This window comes from Glycine max, chromosome 17 (genome assembly GCF_000004515.6).
Source record: "Glycine max cultivar Williams 82 chromosome 17, Glycine_max_v4.0, whole genome shotgun sequence".
In the NCBI taxonomy this organism is placed as follows: domain Eukaryota; kingdom Viridiplantae; phylum Streptophyta; class Magnoliopsida; order Fabales; family Fabaceae; genus Glycine; species Glycine max.
In genome coordinates, this window is record NC_038253.2 from 10,220,793 (window position 1) to 10,238,231 (window position 17,439).

Below are 17,439 nucleotides of genomic sequence, written 5' to 3' on the forward strand. Positions count from 1 at the left end.
TGATTGCACCGAGCTCCACATATATACCACCACATGTTGTTCCGTTTAGCACTGTTCCGAGAATAATGTTCACGATCAGGCTGTGTTCGGGGGATCTGAAACCATCTTTATTTTTTGTGGTGTGATTGTTAATTGTACCTTCCACGTGAATAAAGGCTGTTGTCAAAGTGAACTGGATCCAAAGACCTATATTACGTGGCCGTTTGGATAGGTATCAAAATTCATTTGGGATCACGGTGTACTTGCAATGCGTATAGTAATACTACGTGCTGTGGATAAAGATAAAGATGCATTTCATGTTATTTGATCTTTTGAGAGAGAACAAAAATATAAATATGGTATAAAATAAGAGAAATAGAGGGAAAAAATAAGTGTACTTGTTTATAATATATGAAAGGTCATATATCATTACTCTATTTCTACAGGTGTTTTAATATGAAAAAGGAATAGATAAGTATATGTGGCAACGGACTAGTTGGAAAAGTTGAGACTCTATTTGTTTTCCACCATCAAAGGTATAGCAGGATTGGAATATACGTGAGTTTAAAAAATATAAATTCAATCTCATTTTGGTTAATAATGTGTTTGAAGAAAGAAAGAAAAATGAAAAATAGGGTGAATAAAAAAATAGAGTAAATAAAATTAGGTGAAATAAAAAGAAAAAAAATATTATATATATATATATATATATATATATATATATATATATATATATATTTCATTATTAGTTGTATAAGAATAATCAGATGAAAAAATTTAAATATTTTTAATTATAAATTTAATTTTACAGTATTAATTAAAATGATCGTATGCCAATAATTAATGTTTAAGTATTATGATAATCTCTCTAAAAAAACATTAAGTAATCACAAAAAAAACTTATATTATATTTTAATCTAAAACCTTAAAATAAGTGTATACGAGTGTTTTTCTCATTTGTACCGTTTTTAACTTTTTCATTTCTATTGACTAGAGAACTTTACCTTGTATTCTAACATTTTGTCTTTATATATGTTTCCTTGTTTGATAATACACATATTATTCTTTATAGTTTTAAACTTCGAGACGAATTACGGTTAAGTGATGAGAGCCAACTATTCCTTTACCTCTTTGACTCCGTGACTTAACTTTTGTTTTGCTGCTTGTCTGACTCACAATGATGTCCTTTTGGATTCAAATCAAAGAACCAACTTATCATGACCAGCCAGCCACTCGTTATGTAATTGTTGGTATAGAACTTAATTTAGATTAAGATGGTAGATATCCATCAAATCAATTAATTTGCGCTATGTTTTATGTAATCAACCAATATGACAATATGTCATGGATTTGTTTAGCAATCAGTGTAATTCCGGTGCCTTGAAAATGAACGTTTTAACAATATACATAGGCAACATTTGGAGTATTATTTTGAAGATTATGGTAATTATAAAACGAAACAGGAATGTGTGTTTTATTTAATATTTATGGTTAATACTTATTAAACTAATTAGAACCGTGTTTTAATTATATATGTTTGATGTTTGATTAGGTAATTTTTTTTAATATAGTATAATAATTAAAAAAATATCAATAATTATTTTTCGTAGATGCATAATATGATAATTTTAATATAATTCCAATTGAAGCCTTTGTTTAATGCATAGGATGGCATATCCTAAGCCTTCATATTATAATGAATAAAAACCGATAAAGATGTATACAACATTCGAAAAGCTGTAAATATGGTAATAAAGTGATTAATATGTTTCCCTGACCATGTAAAAAAATTATTCCCCTGACACTAATCACCTCACTCTGTCAATTCTACTTTAAAAAATTGTTATGTGGTGTGATATGTGTGGAGGAGGTAATTTGTAGGGAATAAGGTAACCGACCAGAAACAATGTGCAGAAATATGATTACTAGCAAGTAAAAATCACAATAAAATCGGTACAACTCCTCAATTCTAATTGTGACATAATGAATTTAGTAATAAGGCTTAATTATGTTTTCATTTCTTAAAATTTGGAATGAATATAGTTTAAGTTTCTTCAATTTGAAAAATAAAAAAGTCATTAGTCCTCACTCAAATTTTATTTAAATTTGAAAGACTAGATTGATTTTCTTAAAAAAATATATATATGGATAAAAATCATATTTATCTCAAGTTTTAGAGACTAAACGATAATTATGTCAATAATAAAGGAAATTATTACCATTTTTGTCGTGCATATGAACGGCTAGAGGAAGGGAAGAAGATCCTCCCAACATTCTCTATCTTCTTTCATTTGGAGGTACACTTCACTCATTACACATGCAACTAGACAAAAATTTATTTCTCAACGATCTCAAAGTATTTTCTTTTTTATCTCCATCACTAAATTAAATTTTATATTTAAATTTTTTTGTCAATGACTAAAAATAAATATTATTAAAATTTAAATTATTTATTAAAATCTAAATCATTTATATAATTACAGATATTTATTTAAAATAAATTTTAATCATGCCATAATTTATATATATATGACAAAAAAAATTTTATTATAATTTTAATTATAAACATTTATCATGTACAATTAATATAGAAGCTAAAGTAGTATTTTATTATTTTTGTAAATTTATAAAAAAAAAACAATAATAGTTTTATACTTATCAATAAAATGCATCAGTTGAAAAACAACAACTAAACGCCGTCTTAATTTATTTATTTTTTACTATTTTGTCTATCATTTCAAGAGCACCAACTCTATCTACAATCTGGATTAAATAGAAGGAAATAGAAAAATAGATTCCTTCTTTTTAATTAGTTCTCTTAGCTCTATAGCTTCCTGCTAAAGTCATCTGAGAGTCTTTTTCAACAGTTGAAGGCCTCATTAATTAATCAGCCTAACAATTAATTATTAAATAAATTGTACAAGATCTTTCTATATATGTATATATATAACGCAACTAATTAGTTGAATGCTATCTTCAAGAAAGAGACATTGATTATTTCCCTTATGCAAGGAAATTAAACCAAACAAAAAAAAAAATGACGCAGACAACATGCTTATTATCTACAGTGTCTTGCTTGCCCTATTTAGATACAAAGATGAGTCTCCTCCATAATTAGAGCATCAGAAGCCAACCAGATTTGGACACTTGAAAGCAACTAGAATCTCCGCAACACAGTTTCGAGATCAGGATATATAAATATTGCATGAGGTATCATATTCTCAGTGCGCTAATATTTTATTTTATTCTTAATTAATTGCAATAATTATCCATTTTTGCCACATGTAGGGGTATCCAGATTTGTGACAAGTATTGAAGAATTTTGCTTTCCTCATATGGTTTCGGGCAGAGGTCAGCATACATATAGGGAAAAAGATACATATATATTATATGTAGATAGGGATGGGCCGTGTTTGTTTTCTACTCCTAAACAGGAAATATGGATTCTAGAAGTCCTCGTGACGAGTGCCATGCAATAAAAAGAAATGCGTAGATATTTTTTTTAGTTGTTGCAAGTTCTTGATTTTGATTTTAAGTCCTGAATAGCAATTGTATGAAATATTTGGAGAATTTTTTTTATCATAATAATTTTATTCACTAAAAATACATGCGTTCTAGATTAAAAAAATAATAATAACGTCTTAGATTTGCCTAATTTGTATATTGTCTTAGGAAAATGTTCGTTTGAAACTATTTTGAAGTTACATGTCTATAATATTTATACTTGTATAGCAGCCGGTCAAAAAAGAGAGAGATGTCGTATTATAATTAGCACAAAGAAAAGAAAAAAGAAATTAAGGAAGAAATGCATCACGGAAGTGCAAGTGTGCAACAAAAACATAAAAATCGAGAATTATAGTTTTTTATCCGTAAGAGACTTAATTATCATTTTAATCACTAAGCCTTAGCGTGATTTACATAAAAAAAAATTTACTTAAAGGCCACGTCAACACTCAACCATACCATATTATCTTGGGTTAAATTCTACTGTTACTTTTTTCTATCACATTCCCAGTACGTTTCACTACTTAAATGTTGTTAAGATAAAAAATGAGACGTCATGGATATTATTTTTGGTCAAAACTATTGATTAATGCCATCAACTCTTTTGACGCCACACTTGTCTGTAATTCCATCCATTAAAATAGACCATTTTTTCATCATCATGTTTCTTTCTCTATCCCTTCTAATTTCTAAAGATCCCCCTATGGCGTTTGAACTATTTAGCGCACTACTAGAGAAATGACGAGTCTCATTCGTTCTTTTGCTTTTTGGAAGGCTAGGAACATGATAGGTGGTATTTTAAAATCACAGTATTATCTTTTTTATAAGCGTTTTGTTTTTTTTTCTTCATAAGTTAAGGTGTAAAAACTGATATTAATTTAGGATAAAAGTTTCATTTATTTTATCTCGTTTCATTTTATTATGAGTGATTGTTGATAAATTTAATCAAATTGACTTTGTTTGTAATTACACATGATAGAATTGAACAGGGTTGCAAATGGTTTCTGGGACTGTGTAATTGTTGTGAAGATTTGTTGAGAGGAATCAAATAGTCTTTTTTAATTAAAAAATAATAATTAAGAGAACAATTATCATCAGAAACAAAGACTCTTTCGTTGAAATATTTTTTACTCGGAAAGTCACTGAAAATAATAAGTAAATAAATCAAATGATTTATATCCTTGCTGAATATTAGAGACAATTTTTATTTTTATTTTTGAATGAGATTCTTTATTATTATTATTTTGCAAAATTTAGTTGCTAGGGAAAAAGATATAGGAAGATATGACGTGAGAATATTTTAATTTCATTATTTTACATTGAATAGAAACCAAAATCAATAAAACAAAGGAGTTAGGTTTTAGCAGAAAGATTAGTCAAAGTGTGATGGAACATATATAGTATTTTGAAAGTGGAACTATAAAATGAATTGGATTGAAACAAATCTGTCAGCCTAATTATAACATAATTAACATCTAACTAAACAAACTATTGAAACCACACAAGCAAAACTAGTGTGTTTGAGGATGCCACCAAAATTGTGGTGAAACTACACACGGAAGACTCTCTTTTTTTTTCTCTCTTTCTGCACCGCATGCTCCAATAAAAGCAAGACCTGTGTTGGATTTACATTTGTGATATCTGGTACCTAAGTTATATTTTTTATTTTGCCGATAAAAAAAAGATGCTCCAATAAAAGGACTTTGTCCCTCTTCTTGGGCTATATAAAGTATAAACACTTCGAAGTTTCCGTATTAACTCTTTCTTTTTTCCCTTATCAATGACTTTCCACATTTCTGGATGCCCATATGATATATATGGGCTTCGTTGATTGAATATGGGCTTGGTCAGCCCAATATCTTATCCTTTATTAGAAACTGGTTGCACCGGACTTCTCAATGAGAACCCGTTGAGAAAGTGAATCAATTGCCAATGATGCATTTGAAAATTTGTACTCCGAGTCTTTTTTTTTTCTTTCTCAAATGTACTCCGAATCTTCTCTAGGCCTAGATGTGTAACACACACATGATACAAAACAGATGATGAAAATACCTTATGCTATAATGATGCAACTTAATTAATGGATCAAATCAATTTAGAAGGACACTAGATGATACTTAAAAAAAATATTTTTTATATGAAAAATGGATACATGGAAAATGATGGAAGTAATAATAAAAAAGTTATTTATTAATTCATTAACTTATATTTTTGAAACATTCCATAATAATACCCATAAACTTCTTAAAAAAAAATGTTATATGTAATACTCTCTTTTTAACACACTTTTTCTTAGTTGTTAAAATTTATTAAAAATGAAAAATTTATGAGTTTCATAACATATTTAATAAACTTCTTTACTGATTTTATTGTTTTTAATAAATTTTAACTAATAAAAGATAAAGTACTAGGAAGAACATGTTGGAGAATCTGTTCATAACACTTTTCAAAAACAAATACCCATAAACTAACAAAATTATTCATTCCATAAAAAAAAACATTCATAATAATGATGAAAAAATCTAAAAAAGAATATAAATGGTTTGTTTGTTTTGTTGTAAAGTAGAATGATAAATTGTGAAGAAAATAAAATATTCAAAATTTTTAATTTGTTCCTCATTTGGTGTAAACAAACACCAAAAGGAAGAAAGGGTATTAGTAGGTGTTTGCTAATGAAAACAAACACTAGAAGAAAGGGTATTAGCAAATGTTTGCTGATACAAGTTCATGTTCTGTCCAAAACTTGACCATACAGAGGGAGAAAAAAAATTCTTTTATGCTAAGACAAAAATATCCTTATATTTATATCACATTTTATTCTTTTAGGTTGAATTTATCCACGAGTTCTTATATTTTTTATCAAATTTTTATTTAGATCCAGAACTTTAGTTATTTTTAATTGGATCATCCTATCTAAATATCATTATAAAAAATTAACCATAAATATCTAGTTAGAAGGACATACAAAAAAAAATGATATTTTTGAGGTTTATTGTAAATATAACTGAATCAATAAATATAATTGAACATTATGCTTCTGTTAAATTAAACGCATTTATTTCCTCTCTACTAGTATTTCGTTTCTCTCAAGGAAATACACCTGTAAATTATCTAGAATGTGTTTTGTTGCCGCCGAATACTGTCAAGTGTCGACGCATTTCGGATTAGGAAAGACAAACAACAATCACGTCAAATGGCACCCAAACGTGGAAGCTAAAGCTACTAATAGCTTTGCGTGTGAACCCATCTTCCCTTTAACCCAAATCCAAACATGCTGCTATAATAGTGCCAAATGCATCCCACAGCACAGCATCGTAACTTAGCACACCTCCCAAGTAAGGCACAAAATTTAATAACGCCTCCCTCTTATCCTCCTCCAATCCAATGTTATGGTCAATTGCTCGTCTCACTTGATCTTCTGACGCCTACAATCATACAAACCCCATCAATCTCAAATTGTTGGCCCATGTCCATAAAGCTAAATTTCATTTCCCTATTTTCATTTTCAGAAAAATACCTTTTTTTTCTTTTTTACACATCATTTATAATTATAATATATAGATTAAAAAATAATTATTTTTTTATCATTTGTACTGAAATTATGTACAATTTCTAATTTGTCAGTTTGCTCAAAGTTACATTGACCATCAAACTATGTAAATATCATACCTATAGTAATTTATAATTTTAGAACTTGATGATCATACAATAATTTTAAATTGATATGGAATTTAATTACTATTATGAGTTTTAAAATAATTATTATAAAAATTAACAAATTTAGCATATATAATTAATTATAATCGGATAATAATGATTACACGTAACCTTTTTTTCTTTATTATATCAATCACTTATCTCATTCTTATTTCTATATTTGTGTCTAGACATGTTTGACGTGCTGTAACCATATACTGTGCTACTTGTTGATAGTAATCCTATAGTATCAAGTAGATAAAAAGACAAAATAAAATAATCTGTAACCAATAAACCATCTACTGTACTACTTGTTCTATATAAATTCTACCCATCCCTTGCTCTCATGTCACATTGTATTTGCACTACGACCATTTCAGGAAGAAAGAAGTGCAATGGACATCGGAACCTATGGCTATCCTACACCAGCAGTGAAAAAGATTGAGTCTTACTATGATGTGCCAGAGGGAGTGGATATTCGGGGAAGATATGATGCAGAGTTTGCAAAAATCCTCACAAAAGATGCTTTGAAATTCGTTGCTGACTTGCAACGTGAGTTCAGGAACCATATCAAGTATGCATTAGAGTGCAGAAGAGAAGCAAAGAAGAAGTACAATGAAGGGGCTCTTCCAGAGTTTGATCCTGCCACAAGGTACATCAGAGAGCAAGAGTGGGTGTGTGCACCTGTTCCACCAGCAGTTGCTGATAGAAAAGTTGAAATCACTGGCCCTGTGGATAGAAAGATGGTCATCAATGCTCTCAACTCTGGAGCTAAAGTCTTTATGGTTAGTACACGTACACTCTACATTACTATGTATCTTTACTAATTTGACTATAGTTGTTAATCAATAATCAAGTTGAGAGATGATGCATATATAAAAATAGTATAAAATTTGGTGTATTCTAGCATTTTTTTTTTACTTAATTGTAATTTTAGTGTCCGATCATAAGATTTTGTCATCTTTATTTTAACGAAAAGTCTAACTCTGTTGATAAGAAAGTCTACGAACTGTTGTAAACTTAACTGTTTTTAATCCCTATAAGTAAATAAAAAATCTCTTCAACTTTCTCTTATTTATAATTAGTTCCTTTAATAAGGATCTCATCTAATAATGACTCAATTAACGCAAATAGAATTTTTTAACGATCAAAATTTCATAATCAAGGTAAGCGTAAGAGATTAAAAATTTAATGAAGTCTTTTGTTTTTTAATTATATTAGAGTTGATTGAATTCAGTTTATCCCAGAACAAGAGCATTGAAAGTTGTTGTTTCTGATTTTTATTTCTATTTTCAATTTCTCAGGCTGATTTTGAAGATGCACTGTCACCAGGCTGGGAAAATCTTATGAGAGGCCAAGTGAACTTAAAGGATGCTGTGGCTGGGACCATAAGCTTGCATGACAAAGCAAGAAACAGGGTTTACAAGCTCAATGATCAAACAGCAAAGCTTTTTGTGCGACCAAGAGGTTGGCACCTACCGGAGGCACATATTCTGATTGATGGTGAACCTGCAACTGGTTGCCTTGTTGATTTTGGCCTCTATTTCTACCACAGCTACTCAGCATTCCGGCGCACTCAAGGTGCTGGCTTTGGCCCTTTCTTTTATCTTCCCAAGATGGAGCATTCAAGGTAAGCACTATGCTATGCAGTCATGACACAAGAGCCACAGAATAAAGCTACTTGGTTTAGTAGTTTCACAAGTTTTAGGCTTTATGGGAGGTTAGAATTTGGCTATGTAGTATAAAAAACTAAGATACAGGTGGTTAAATACTTTTGATATTATTCTCTGATTTAAATTAGAGTTTCATCTTGGTAGTCTCATTAAAAGTTTGTATTTAAAATCAGCATAATTATGTTATAGAGGAAAATGTCTAATTTTCATCGGACAACATTGCTAAAAAAACATCAAAGCAAGATAAATCTAAATTTTGCCTTATATTATAGAATTGTAATAGAATTGTAATGTAAAAATCTTGCCTTATTCAGCTGAAAATTCTAATGTTAGTTTATACTATGGAATTGTAATATAAGAGAACCTTATAATTGACAGGGAAGCTAAGATTTGGAACAATGTGTTTGAGAAAGCTGAGAAGGTAGCAGGCATCGAAAGAGGAAGCATAAGGGCAACTGTTCTGATAGAAACACTTCCTGCAGTGTTTCAAATGAATGAAATTTTGTATGAACTGAAGGACCATTCAGTGGGTTTGAACTGTGGGCGTTGGGATTACATTTTCAGTTATGTTAAGACCTTCCAAGCTCATCCAGATCGCCTCTTACCAGATAGGGTCCTAGTTGGCATGACTCAACACTTCATGAAAAGTTATTCTGATCTTCTCATCAGGACGTGCCACAGGCGCGGCGTGCATGCTATGGGAGGAATGGTATGTAATGGAATCACTTTGGTTTACTATTACTTTTTTTTATAGACAAATATTAGTTATTTATATTGTTAATTTTTTGTTAGTGTGGGGTTTGAACCCATAACATCTCCCTTCCCTTCTCTCTTCAACATTAGACCAATGTTATATCTCTTGGTTTACTATTACTGGATAGACATGCATATTTATTTTTAAGCAGTTCTAACTTTTAAGCAAAAGAGTAATTTTAGATTAGAGACTATACAATGTTAGATTAATAGTTGCTATTTGAACAGTGTCTATACAAACTTGCACACTATCAATTAAAAATCATTATTGGTATATTTTTGTTGTAGTTAGCATAAAAGACAATCAATTTATTGCATTTTGTGATTGGATCAAATCATGAAAACCCTTTACATGGTCAGTATCAATCAACCAAGTTAAAATTACACTTAATATAACTTTTAATAATTATTATAAAAATTTGCAAACTAGCTCCAGTCCTATTAGTGTACATTATAAATAGGATCAGAGCTTAGTATATTATAATTTGTTATTGAATCACGTTATGAAAACTTTTATACTGTAATGCATGTACTGATTTCTCTTTTAAGTTGTTAAACAGGCAGCGCAGATTCCAATCAAAGAAGATCCAGTGGCTAACGAGGTAGCACTGGAACTTGTAAGGAAGGACAAGCTTAGAGAAGTGAAGGCAGGGCACGATGGAACTTGGGCTGCGCACCCTGGTCTCATTCCAGCCTGCATGGAGATTTTCAACAACAACATGGGCAATGCTTCCAACCAGATAGACACAGTGAAACGCGAAGATGGGGCAAACATCACCGAGCAAGACCTCTTGCAGATACCAAGAGGAGCCCGCACCATGGAAGGTCTCAGATTGAACACAAGGGTGGGAATTCAGTACGTGGCGGCGTGGCTCACCGGAAGCGGTTCGGTGCCTCTATACAACCTCATGGAGGATGCTGCCACTGCTGAGATCAGCAGGGTGCAGAATTGGCAGTGGCTCAAGTATGGAGTGGAGCTCAATGGGGATGGTCTTGGAGTGAAAGTGAACAAAGAACTTTTTGGTAGGGTTGTTGAAGAAGAGATGGCTAGGATTGAAAAGGAAGTGGGGACAGAGAAGTTCAAGAAGGGAATGTACAAGGAGGCTTGCAAGATCTTCACTCGCCAATGCACGTCACCAATGCTTGATGATTTTCTCACTCTGGATGCTTATAATTACATTGTCGTGCATCACCCGAGGGAAACATCAAAGCTTTGAAGTTTGAACTAAGGAAGTGGTTCTTTATTATGCATAATAATTGGGTCCTTTAGATTCTGTCTTGTTTGTTCTCCTAAGTTGTCTTTGTCTTTTTACCATCACTTCATCGTTTCATGAAGGGCCTGGGACGTCATATAATTGTGCGTGGAAGAGAAGAATAAAGTTCGTCATTGTAGCTATATTTTGAATGATATAACTTGCCTTATGTTTACTAGCAATGAAAACAATTATACTAGAAATTTGATATATATATTTTTGTCACTAGATTATGTCGATTAATGTTATCAAAGTAGTTTCCCTACAGCATTCTAGAAAAGGTACGTAGGTCCAATTGCCTACAAGTTACAGCTTCCTGAAAACTCTCGGATCCACTCAACATTTCATGTCTCCATGATCAAGTTATGCCTAGACCCCTCTGTTAATTAAGCAGAGGCATCCTTCTGTTGATAGTTATATTATAGTTGCATGTGTTTCACACTAATCAAAATGGTTTGTCCCATCTTATCAAAATGGTTTATCCCATCTTATTTGAAAATTTGTAATTGTAGTATTTTTTTATTTTTTTTGGTCTTTTGTACCCAACGGATTAGGATTGGTAAGAATATAGGGTGGTAGTATTAATTGATTTTTTTTTCTGGAAGCACGCGCAGAGTACAAATCAACAATGTGGGTGGTTTTTCATATGAGATTGAGTTCTGTAATGTAAAGGGTTTTTTTTTTTAGGTTTTTTTTTTTACTATGGATAAAGGCTTAAGGAAACCAAAGAGCTATTAGATCGCCTCAACGCTGAAATTGATTTCACAATTCAGAAGCAAGCTATATTAGAAAATCTGGGCATTGCTATGTGCACCCAGCAAAATTGCTGGTACACCTAGTAATTTTATGATTTTTCCATTTTGCCCGTATGACCCAATCCATAAGTTTTTTTCTAAATATTTCTTTAAAAAAATATGATTTACGAATTAATGTTCCAAACAGGAGACAAACATGTGACTTTCAAGTTATTAACACAACACTCTAACCAATTAAGCTAATAGCCCAATTATGTTATAAAATAAATAATGTTGTTATATATAACAATAAAATTTCTAATGTATATTTAATGAGCATATAAATTTAAATAATAAATTTTGTGATAATTAATTTTGATATAACTCATATGAATCATTTAATTTGTATATTTTTTTATAAAGAAAAAATATTTACTATTAAAAAAATTAATTTATTAAAAAATTAAAAAAATACTTACAGATCACGTAATCTGTATGAGTCATACAGATTAATACAAATTACCTCATATGAATTATGTAATTCGTATGAATTATACAGATTACGTAATCCGTATGAATTATACGAGTTATGTAATCCATAAAAACAAAAAACACTTAAGGGTATTTTTGGAATTTTGTTTTAATGCTGGGTGCACAAGCAATAATATGTCTGGTGCACCTAGCAAAGCCCTAAAATCTACATCTAATTAGTGATATGATTTTGGTCGTTGCTTTGGGCACCCAGCATTTTTGCTGGGACACCCAGCAATGAAGGTGAAAGGGCTAAAATGCCCTTCACCTTTTGCCTATAAAAAACAAGAGTAACTCGTCCGTATGAGTCAGTGTTCGTGTGTCATTTTCGTTCTTTTTCTTCCTCTACTTTATGCGTCGATGTGGTTCTTCTTCTTCCCCTTCCCTATGTCGTTTCACTCCGTTGGTGCTTCTTCTTCTTCCTTTGTGGGTGCTGGTCCTTCATTTATGGTTTTTCTTGTTGGTGGCTCCTAATCCTTTGTTGCTGGCCTTATCATACTTATTTTTTGTGCATTGTGTTGCTACTCCTTCGTTGTTGTTGTTGTTGCCTTTTTTGAATGAATGATTATAATTTTTTGGATGTTGTTGATATTAGTTTGATGTTGTTGTTTAAAGCAGTGTAACAGACTAAAACAGCATTTTACTGGAAAAATCTCATACGGATCATCAATTCGTATGACCCATACAGGTTGTTGATCTATATAGGTTTTTTTTTGTTGAATATTTTTTTTTCTAAATTTGTTTTTTTGAAATTTTTTGTTTACATTGTAAATATATATATTTGTCAATTATTATTTAAATTGTTTTGTAGTGTAATATTGTTTTGTAATGTTAGTGAAATTTTATAATTTTTTCTTATTTATATGTTAAGTATTGATTTTATTCATATAAAAAAATGTATTAGTTATTACTAAGATTAGATTAGATTGCTAAAACTAAGATTAGATTAGATTATATCACTAAAATTAAGATTAGATTGGTAAAACAATTAATTTTCAATATTGTTATATTATATTTGTTTAACTTTTTTTTAAAAAGTTGAAACAAATATTTAAAAGATATTAAATTTGTTACTTATGAAAAATATTGAAATCATAATTAAAAAAAATTTAAAATTGTTAGTTACAAAAAATATTTAAACGGAAATTTTAAATAATTAAAATTTGTTATAAAAATATTGAAACATAATTTTTAATTGTATAATACTGTTAGTTATAAAAAAATTATGAAACCAAAATTTAAAATTTAAAATATGATAAGATTGTTAGTTTAAGATAATGATTGAAATCAAATTTAAAAATATATTAAATTTGGTAGTTATAAAAAATATTGAAACCAAATTTTAAAATTTAAAATATGATAATATTGTTAGTTTAAGATAATTATTGAAATCAAATTTAAAAATATATTAAAGTTGGTAGTTATAAAAAATATTGAAACCAAAATTTAAAATTCAAAATATGACAAGATTGTTAGTTTAAGGTAATTATTGAAATGAAATTTAAAAATATATTAAATTTGGTAGTTATAAAAAATATTGAAACAAAAATTTAAAAGATGATAAGATTGCTAGTTTAAGATAATAATTGAAATCAAATTTAAAATTATATTAAATTTGATAGTTATAAAAAATAGTGAAACCAAAATTTAAAATATGATAAAATTATCAGTTTAAGATAATGATTGAAATTAAATTTAAAAATATATTTAATTTGGTAGTTATAAAAAATATTGATACCAAAAATTTAAAATTTAAAATATGATAAGATTGTTAATTTAAGATAATGATTGAAAACAAATTTAAAAAATATTAAATTTGGTAATTATTAAAAATATTAAAACCAAAATTTAAAATTTAATTATTAATCACTATAATAAACATTAAAGTACATAACTCAGTTAAATGTATACACAAAATTATTTTAGCAATCTAATATTACTTTTACCAATCTAATTACAAAATTAATTTTTTAGGAATCTAATGTTAGTTTTAGCAATTTTTAAAAGTTTATATATATTGTCATTTTTTTTACCATTCTAATTACTAAATACATATTTTTATATTTTTATATCACTATAAAATAATATCACCAAATCAATATTTCTAAAATTGCTAAAACTATTTAAAAAAATTACACTACAAAACAAATTAAATATATAATTGAAAAAATTTTATTTGCTATTTAAAAAAAATTAAAACCTATGGATCAAAAATTCATATGGTTACACGGATTGATGATTCGTATGAGTCATACAGATTAAAAATCCTTATGTTTCTAAAAAAAATTTTACGTATCTCTTCCTCTTCAACGACGAATAATCATCCAATTTCATCGTATCCTGTCGAACAACGCATCATGTACATCACCAGATATAACAAATGCTCAAAAAAGGAGACTAAGGAAGCTAACGAAAATAACTTACACTAAGAGTGTGAAATTTAAAAAAAAAAAAAACAAAAAGACGCTGCAGAAATAGAATCCAAACCTCCTATTTGTAACCGAAAATAGACATATTTAACAACTGCTCCTATGATTTTGTGGGCATTTTATTTCCATGTAGAGTTGGGCTGTAACTTGGCTTGGGCCTCTTTCTGAAGAAAAGAAATTGTCTTTCGTACCAAAACGCATTTCTCAAAAAATAATTGGAAAAGAAAAAAAAAAGAAGAGAGGATAAATGTGCTATGTTGAGTGATTTGGTTTGGTTGAATGGAAAAGACGGGAAGTTTTTTTAAAACAAAAATTGTGGGATTCACAATAAACAATTCCTTTCTCAATTGATTAAAAGTGCAATAAAATTGGTGGTGTGTGCCTTGCTTTTCCCATCTAGCCCTCATCGCATGAGTTAAAAACTGGCATTATGCACTTTACATGCTTATTTTTCCAGGTTAAAAAACATGTTAATACTGTAGGCTAAAATGGTATTTTTTAAGTGTATCAATGCCTTTTTTTTTTAACTTACCAAACACTTTTAATTTAAATATTTTTTATTTTACTTTATTTCTCTTCAACCAAATAATTTTCATTTTCATCTTATTTCTCACTTATCTTACCTAGTTACTTTCATTCCTTCTCTTTGTTTTCTCACAACCAAACAAAAGATTAAAAATCTGACTATCATGTGATTAGATCAATCACAGTGCCCTTTTTCACAACCATTATCGAGCTCTACCCACACCACCACACCATCTGGTCAAAACTCTGAAAACAAAACTACAAAAGCTATACCCCGATGCATCGGATTTTTTGGTAGAAAAAAGAGAAATAAATAAAAATAAAATAGATTAAAATAAGAATAGGGGATGCACGAAAATTAAAACAAAACTACAAAAGCTAAAAATATGAATGAAGAGAGATATTTGATTTAAAAAAAGTAAATAAAAAAATTAAACCCTACAATTTTAAATTTATTCCTTCTTTAATTTTCCTTCAACCAAACATATTAACCTTTTTATTTGATTATTTTTCTCCAACTCAAGAAAGGAATCTGATCCAGAGGGTCCACAAGAATATCCCACCAAATGACAATACCCATTGTGCTACAAAAAGCTTGGGTTCCGAGGATAAGTAGTACAATTTTGTCACAACCTATTAACCTTATTGGGGCACACTAGAGTCTAGACCCCACCCGCACATGGCTTCATCAAAGCCAATTTTGACTCCTTTGGTGGCACACAGGATTTGGTATTATATTCAGAAACCACCAACGACAAGTCTTGGCTTCACGGATGTAATATATGGAAAAAGATCCGTGTCCGTAAAATATCTGAGAGTGAGACTGCTTGCAATCAACTTTATTAAGAAAAGGAGTAGCAATGCGCATATCTCCAGTGATTTATAGAGGATTGTGTGGTCTACACATCTCCTTTTCACTTCAAGGGCTATACGAAGAACAGCAAATAGAGTTGTAGACAAGTTTTTGCTAAGCTAGCATTTCAATTTAATCAGTTGATAAATTACATCTCTTGTTGAGCTTCATGTACATGATATTGATCGTTAATAATATCTATCTAGCTTTCCTTGGTATTGATCCTTATTTTTCTAACCCACCTCAAAACACAATTGCTGTTTGTACCTCGTACTGATAAAAAAAATAGCTGTCAGACTGACACAATTGGCTTTACTTATGTTATGGGTACGTAGAGGAGCATCCAATGCAGATTGCTCAATGTTGGATTCTGATGTACACAATTTTCTTTTAGTTGTGAAATAAAGCCCAACCTCCGACATTCACTTCTCAAGAAAAAGTTTAAAATAGAAGATAATAAACGTAAAAAATTTCTTTTGAAAGTGACAGAAGCATGGAAGTAATATGAAATATGGACTCATAATTTAGTACTTCACCCTAGGCTGACCCATAATAAAAGAGATAAGAAAGAAGTTCATGACAAGATGAATAATTTAACAAAGGGATTCAGATAAAACAAAAAATTATAAGAAAAAATATGTTTGCAAAGATGCGTGCTCTTTAAAATTCTTTTTTATACAGTTTTTGTAATCGAGTGAAATTTATATGAATTTTATTAAATATGTTTTTATGAGTATCTGAATTTCATTAAATATTTTTGAGTATATGAATTTTATTAAATATGCAAATCTTATTCTCCATTTATTAAATAATTTCTGAGATAACAAATACATAAAATGACGACCGATAGAGCTCACTACAAAAAGCAAGTATTTATTGCTTTTATTTTAAAAAATAAGGTGAGTTTAACTGATTACTAAACAAAGTACACAAGATCAACAAGTGGTATGATTATAATTGAGTTTGGTCAGAGTTTGAGTCTTTTATATTGAAAAAGATTTAATTGGAAGGAGAAATATTCACTAAATATAAATAGACAACCGTTTTTTTACAAGGATTAATCATTAACAAGAATAAAAAGCTTACACCACTATTAAGGTGATCAAATATCCAAATACACATGTACATATGATACTAATACTTTGATAGATTCCATCTAACGGTACTACTTGTTTTATGTAAAAAAATAATAATTTGTCAGGTAAATAAATAAAAAAAATTGTAACCATGTACTATTAGTACTACTTTTTCAATATAAGCTTTAGGCTTAATTAGTCATCTTATCTTTATAATTTGTATTAACTCTAGGTTTTAATTTTTATATCTAAAAATTTTATGTTTCAATCTTCATATGAGTAAATTTTTTATGTTTTAATTTTTATTGTTAATTTTCCATTGATATAAAATCATTACAAAATAAAAATATAAGCACTAAATTAAACATACATTATTTTTATTTTTATGGAGTGGATTCATAATTAAATATAATTATAGACATTAAAATGAAAA

The 17,439-nt window shown here is 29.2% G+C and overlaps 1 protein-coding gene across 1 annotated transcript; it reads left to right on the forward strand.

Moving 5' to 3' along the window:
* The first annotated feature begins 7,527 nt into the window (after positions 1-7,527).
* Positions 7,528-11,124, forward strand: MS (malate synthase). The gene is made up of 4 exons (NM_001360311.1): positions 7,528-7,964; positions 8,484-8,809; positions 9,231-9,561; positions 10,166-11,124. Exons 1-4 carry the CDS (start codon positions 7,575-7,577, stop codon positions 10,820-10,822), a joined length of 1,704 nt encoding a protein of 567 aa, NP_001347240.1. The 5' UTR covers positions 7,528-7,574; the 3' UTR covers positions 10,823-11,124.
* Positions 11,125-17,439: the final 6,315 nt, after the last annotated feature.

Coding starts and splice junctions, on each gene's coding strand:
- MS (NM_001360311.1), top strand. CDS start 7,575: ATGGACATCGGAACCTATGGCTATCCTACACCAGCAGTGAAAAAGATT. Junction 8,810..9,230: donor CCCAAGATGGAGCATTCAAG/GTAAGCACTATG, acceptor TATAATTGACAG/GGAAGCTAAGATTTGGAACA. Junction 9,562..10,165: donor TGCATGCTATGGGAGGAATG/GTATGTAATGGA, acceptor GTTGTTAAACAG/GCAGCGCAGATTCCAATCAA.